General features: G+C 28.6%; 1 protein-coding gene across 1 annotated transcript in view; it reads right to left on the bottom strand.

The window, feature by feature from the left end:
* Positions 1–209: 209 nt before the first annotated feature.
* Positions 210–6,767, bottom strand: part of LOC122271576 (serine--tRNA ligase, mitochondrial-like) — a 584,968-nt gene continuing 578,410 nt past the window's right edge. The window contains exons 3-4 of the mRNA XM_071184311.1: positions 5,906–6,090; positions 210–2,155 (exon numbers count right to left, since the gene is read on the bottom strand). Of these exons, the coding sequence (XP_071040412.1) occupies positions 1,666–2,155; positions 5,906–6,090 (675 nt within the window). The 3' untranslated portion in view covers positions 210–1,665. The remainder of the gene's footprint in view (positions 2,156–5,905; positions 6,091–6,767) is intronic.

The raw sequence follows: 6,767 nt of genomic DNA, 5'->3' as shown, positions 1-6,767 counted from the left end.
GCTGAAATCATGATTTTATTGTAAAGTGGTAGCAAATTTGAATGTAGACAAAGTCAGCATGTAGGCAATTGGATAAAATGTACAACGGTTTTTATCTCCAAAATAGACCAGCAGATGAAATAGAACACTGGGGCACCTCGGGATTGTGACACCCGTGTTTATCAAAAGATAAACCCCCTGAGGAAAGTTAAAATAAAATTTTGCCAGCATTAACTGTTAAACTAAAACTTTATTCAATATGCTTATTTTTTAAATATACAAATTACAGCCAGTTACAATTATTAAAATAGAAAATATTTGAGTTTACTTACTTTTATCTTAATTTGCACATTAGAAATGTGATATATTGAGCAAATCGGTATGGTATCAAAATATAGCTTATCCTTGTCTACTTATATGAACAATACTACATAACTAATATTGCAGACTTAAAACTGCTTGCACATACAACTTTTTTAGCAATTAAGTTCTAAATGAAAGAATTTTGATATGGCTTAAAAAAAAATATATAATCTTTATAATTTCGTAAAGTGTGCTGAATCAGCAAGTAAAAATTAATCCCCATGAGCCCCTTATAATTGAATATTATAGAAATACTTTGCTTTTTATAACAATACAAGTAAAATTATGAAACCTTTCACATTAAATTATCAGCATTACACATGGAAAAAGAAATAAAAAAATATTAAAATAATAATTGCTAACGACAGCAGATTTTATTTATCATTTGTTTCAGATAAAAAACATAATAATGTATAGAGTTTAATCAACAATATAAATTTTTCAAAACTTAATATAGTACAATATTTAACAAAACTGAACAAAATAAGTCTTTCTACAATAATGCTCTTATTTTATTTTCCACAATATCTTACCTTTTTTCAATAATCTCCCACAATAAATTGTTATTGTTTAAAAGTAAACATTGTTATCAACTGGTTAAATATTTAATTAAATATATGCATATTTTATTATCTTTGCAGGAAAATTTATAAAATAAATAAAATAGCCAACAATTAAAGTAAAACTGTAGTACTATGAATTATTAACATTACCAATGCATGCTGTTATAGTGTCAGAACAATCAACAGAAAATACTTAAACATGAGAAAAACAAAATTACTGTACATCTAAAAAATCTGAAAGAGCCGGATTGTTTGTACTTAGATCAATTAGACATCCAAAATCTTTTTATAAATATGTAGAAATACCCTCATTTTGTCTTACTAATGAAACTGGAGTTCCTCATACATACCAAAGGATACCTTAGGGGCAACCTGTCGTCAGTCTAGGTATAAGGTTCCATGTACACATTTTTATAAGGATAACTCATGATTGATTAAATAAGATATTAAATTGAAGCAATGAAACTGGATTTAATTATAAAAGTCAAAAATGCTAAATGCTCTCAGTAAGTAATTGTTTTGAATTACTAAGTAACAAAGAATTAACATGGCCAATTACCCCCCCCCCCCTATTTTTCTAAAGTTAAACAGTATTTAGTTTCAGAAACAGGTCAATAACATCAGGTAAAAGTAAATAAAAAACATCAAGTAAAAATAAAATTTCCTTCACTTGAATTCAATCATAAAAAGGAATAATCACAACAATTTTTTACATTTACTAGTTTTACGTTTAAAATTTCAACATTCAGTTATGCTTCTCTCATGGAATAGGTCTTATACAAAAAGAAACTTCTTTAAATTTTTCATTAATAACATTCTTTTTCATAAATTTTCTAAGTGGTATAGGAATTGTAATACTGCCATCAAGATTTTGAAAATTTTCTAGTATAGTTATTAGTAGCCTAGGAATAGCACATGCTGTTCCATTAACGGTATGACAAAATGACTGATTGCCACCAGGCGATGAATATGTAATATTTAGTCTTCTGCTTTGGTAGTCTGTGCAATTAGAAGTACTAGAAATTTCACCATACAGTTTTTGAGTAGGTATCCAGGCCTCGATATCTATTTTGTGGTAAGCTGGCAAACCAAGTTCACAAGGAGGCATTTCAAGAACTTTAAAGTGGAGACCTAATTCAGAGTATAGTTCTCTTTGAATATCAACAAAATAATTCAACATCTCTTCACTTTCATTACTAGATTCATTGGGTGTTACACTAAACATTTCAACTTTATTGAAATAATGAACCCTGAAAAGAACAAAATAACATTTTATATATAAAAAAAATAAAAAAAAGGTAACTCTCACTTTGAACTATTATACGAAACTTTATTAAAAATATGCATTTAGAGAAAAGTGAAGGAAAGAATGTTGTACAATTTTGAAGCAAGAGCCATGCTTTGTCGATAACTTGCCTTAAAATAGGTTATAAAATTTAAAGCTAGGCTAAAACTAAGGCAACTTGTTTAAATCAAAAGAAATAAGAAAAAAGCTAAGTTAAATCAAGAAATAAAATCCCTTGTCCTCAAGATAGAGCAATAGGCTTCGATGAGGTCTGTTCCAAAGTAAAACTGTTAAAGCTGGGAGTTTGCAGTCAAAGTATTGACATCATTTACATATAAATTTTAAACACTGGATAAAAAAAGCCTCCTTGTTCGAGACAGATGGGACAAAAAACAGGGTTTCAACTCAATTTTCATAAAAAATTTCAATGACCTACATAGGAGACAAAAATGACGCATTCCTATTTCACCTTCAAGAATTTACTCCATGGAGCTTTTTGAAAATTGTGTTAGTGCAAATTTCTTTACCATTTCATATTTGATAGCATTATCATAGTAAGATAAAAACATAAAGTATATGTGCACACAATCCAAAAGTATCTGCATCTTAATATTTTTGATAATGGAATAATTTTATTAAATATATGAAGTTGGTTAACTATTGAATACTTTTACTTAGTCTTGACAATATATATATACATGCCCATTAATATTAATAGTTATACATAAAATTACATTTATATAAAGTAGTTATCATATCCAGTAACATTAGTAATTTCCCTCCAAACGAAATTGCATTAAAAGATTTCCTGCTGTCACCACAATCATCTATTTTCGTTGTAAAAATCAGCTGATTAAGTTCAACAGCTAACAATGTGATTGCTGCAATATCTGCAAAATTGGTGAATCACCACCAATGTATCCGTGCACAGTGTGTTCATCTATGTTATCTAACTTTGAGAATTATAAAACTGTATATCAAAATTTTCCAAATTTTAATCATTGGAAAATGAAAAAAAAAAAAAAAAAATCAGAATTTAAAGAAGCACCTTCCATGCTCTTCAAATTAGAATGAAATTTTCATTTTCACACGTTAGCAAATAAATTAAAAAGGTTAAAAAAATGCACGTTTTAAAATTAGTGCATGCGACACGTGGTTAAAACAAGGCTAATACTAGACAAGGCTAATACTAGACATCTACTGGTATTTTGCAATCCAATCACAGGAGAGGAGTAAATAAGGATAAGGGACTTTTCTAAATTTAAATCAGACTAGAAAATTAGATGGACTTCGCTGGGCTTCTATTCTTCAATCAAGAAAACTGTGAAATGAAAGTGAGTGATCAAAATCGTAATAATTTTGCTGAAGTTTCTTTAAATTTTTTTTTTTACTATTTCTGTGTTTTTCTCGTAGAAAATATTATTTTGAAAATTACTTCGAGAAAATCAAAAACTGTGCAAGGACACTATAATAGAATTAAGGACTTTTTGGGGACCTGATTTTTTCAAACAAAATTCAAGGACTTTCAAGTACACTGCGGGAACCCCGTGAAATGAAAACTATTTGCAAGCAATTAATTGAATTTGTATTGTAGTGTTGCAACTTGGGCACTTTTATATCCGTTGTATTTAGGCATCTTGCTAGCATTTCATCTAGTTAATTGACAACAAACTGCAAGAAATAATTTCATTGTGTGATATCACCTGATCCGACAACCACTTGAAATTAAGTTAATAAGTTGAATGAAAGTTTCCCAGTGATTTATTTTGTTTTGATTTCAAGATGAATAGGGATCTGCCAATTATTCCACTTACTTAACAGTGAAAACTAACATTAGTAGTGTATAAAAATTAAAGCTTAGTCAATTTCTAGGAAAATAGCAAATTTGCTCATCGAAGAACCAAATAGAACCCGAACAGATATTGCTTTTGTAACTCATTACTTATCACAATTTAATAAACATTCTGAAAAAAGGCATTATGTTTTGTTTTGGCTAAAAGAGTTTTGAAATATTTGAATGGTTCATAAGACAGGGTTATGTTTTATAGTGAAGAATTCGGTTCATTAAACTGTGGTGTGGATGCAAGTTGGGGCAACGCAGGAGGAGGACAATCTCTTCGGGTTCTGTAATTATGATACGTAATTCTCTTATAACATGGAAAAGTAGAAAACAAAGATATATAGGACTATCAGCATGTGAAGCAGAATTATTTGCTGCAGCTGACACAGCTAGAGAACTTATTTGGATTATAAATATGCTAAATAAAATGAACGGTAAAAAATTTATTACTGCTCCTGTTCATTTCATTTTATAAAGATATCATTAAAGATAAAGCAATAAAAAAATGTTTACAACATTACTAATAATAACAATCCTGATTTCTTAATTAAAGCTGCAACATTTGAGAAGTTAATTTTCTCTTTGGAAAAAATAAGCTTAATTTCAAATTATATCGAGTGAAATAATATCTCTATATGTGTTTTGATTTGAATCAAACAGTAAAATCCTTCTTTCAGAGAGAGATCGTTTTCCTTAAGATGGAAGGATTGATACGAAGCATTTTTCTTTTTAATACTGCAAGATAGTGTCGTTTTCAATTTGTATTTGTCTACTTAATAAACCGTACTTTTTGTCTGACTCATAATCTTTGTGGCTCACAACATTATCAGAAGTTAATATAATTCCAATTGGTTAAGCGACATATATAATGGAAATTTACTATAATCGAATAAAAAGTACAGGTTTTGTTTTCTTCATTTTTTTCCTTCAAGATCTAGAGGAATATACAGGGGTAATTGTGAGCCCAAGTCAAAATTCAGGAAAATTTCTTGAGTTAAAAAAAAAAAGAAGTTTAAATTGAAAAATTAGAAATAAATTTAAACAAGTTTTTCTCTCCTTTTTCTCAATATTTCTTAGTTTACTTAAAATATATTTAAAATTTTACACATACCTATGATGACATGGAAAGTAATTAAAATTTACAAATATGTCTTTGTTTCTTGAGTGTATGATCATAACAACTATATTTACTGATAATCATGAATATAAGCTTATAAAGTATCTCTCTGGCTCTCCCTTACAAACAAATAAAATAAACTGTGTTTTTAAGTTCCACCTTTGAAAATTTGATTTCCCGAAACTTCTGTGATCAATGATTTTTTGAAACGTCTGGACCTTCAATCTCCGGAAACTTATGAATCACTGTTAGCGAAAATTCCGGCAATTCCATATTCTTTCCAGAGCACAATCAGCCCTGAATATATATATTTTCTGGAAGGAAAAAGTCATTCACAAAAATCCTTTTTTCTTTCTTTTTTTTTTTTCGTCACTGAATTTACGATTTTATCGCATTTGGCAAATGCTTAACGTGAGCCCTATATATGCATAATAAAAAATTAAAGTTCATATTTACTCTTACATTTTCCACACGGAGAAAAATTATGGTAGAGGATAAAACTTACCCTATCTAAAAGAGTCAATGAGCAATACGACACACGCATGATCAATGACATGACTAATCTGCCATTATTTGACTTAATTTAAAAAGCGGTTAACTTATCATAACAAATAACATATATATAAAAAAAATAAATGCATTACCAACTGTTTTATTTTTATCAGAAACAGATGACATATTTTTCGTTTTTTTCTTTGGTCACTACCATAATAAACAAACATTGCTACATATACACTACTTCAATGAAAAAGTTATACCTAAATATTCCTTTTTCTTTTTGATGTTTATTGGCTTCAGCACGAAAACATCTGCTGACAGCACAAATCTTTAATGGCAACTCGTTAACATCTAATGTCTTTCCAGAAAAATAAGTAGCCAGTGCCATTTCAGAAGTTCCTGATAAACAAACCTTAGGTGCCCACTCATTGTGAATATGATAAACCTAAAAAATTTTCAAACAATAAATATTCTTCAACTACTGAATTGAAAGTTTTATTTTGAAAATTAAAACTGCCATAAATACAAATTACAAAATACTGCTGGTATATAAACTAAAAACTTAAGTAAGTCATCTTAGGAGCATTCAATCTTCATATCTTGGGCAAAATTTTAAATCTCAGCAAACAGTTTATATCAGTTTAAAGCTCAAAATACTAGACTTTGATGTTGGAAGTTCATGGTTCATTTCTTTTAAAGAAATATATGAAATTAAGGACTAAATTAAACACTTCACTAAAATTACTTTTACTGCAATTTATTTGTACTGCAATCATTTGACAAATTAAACTAAACATAAACTAGAACATATATAAAAGGTCATTAAACTTCATTGAAAATTCTTTTTTTGAGTGGTTATTATTATTTACGAGAATGCCAAACCACTGGAGAAACTTTTTGCTGTAAATTCTTTTCCCTCTCCATTACTAATTCAAAAGAAAAAAAAGTGAGTGTAGCGGTAGGTAAGCCACTAAGTTTCAATAGCTGGAAAAAAACTTAAAAATGTCTTCTCATAATTTATATTCATTTGAATAAATTTTAAAATTTTCCCTTCAGTATTTGAAACTACATGGCTTACTCTAGATTTGTCTGAACCAGGGTTTGAAAAAACCCGGGGATTTT

The sequence above is a fragment of the Parasteatoda tepidariorum genome, chromosome 8 (assembly GCF_043381705.1).
Source record: "Parasteatoda tepidariorum isolate YZ-2023 chromosome 8, CAS_Ptep_4.0, whole genome shotgun sequence".
In the NCBI taxonomy this organism is placed as follows: Eukaryota; Metazoa; Arthropoda; class Arachnida; order Araneae; family Theridiidae; genus Parasteatoda; species Parasteatoda tepidariorum.
This window is presented reverse-complemented; position numbering and strand designations above follow the sequence as displayed.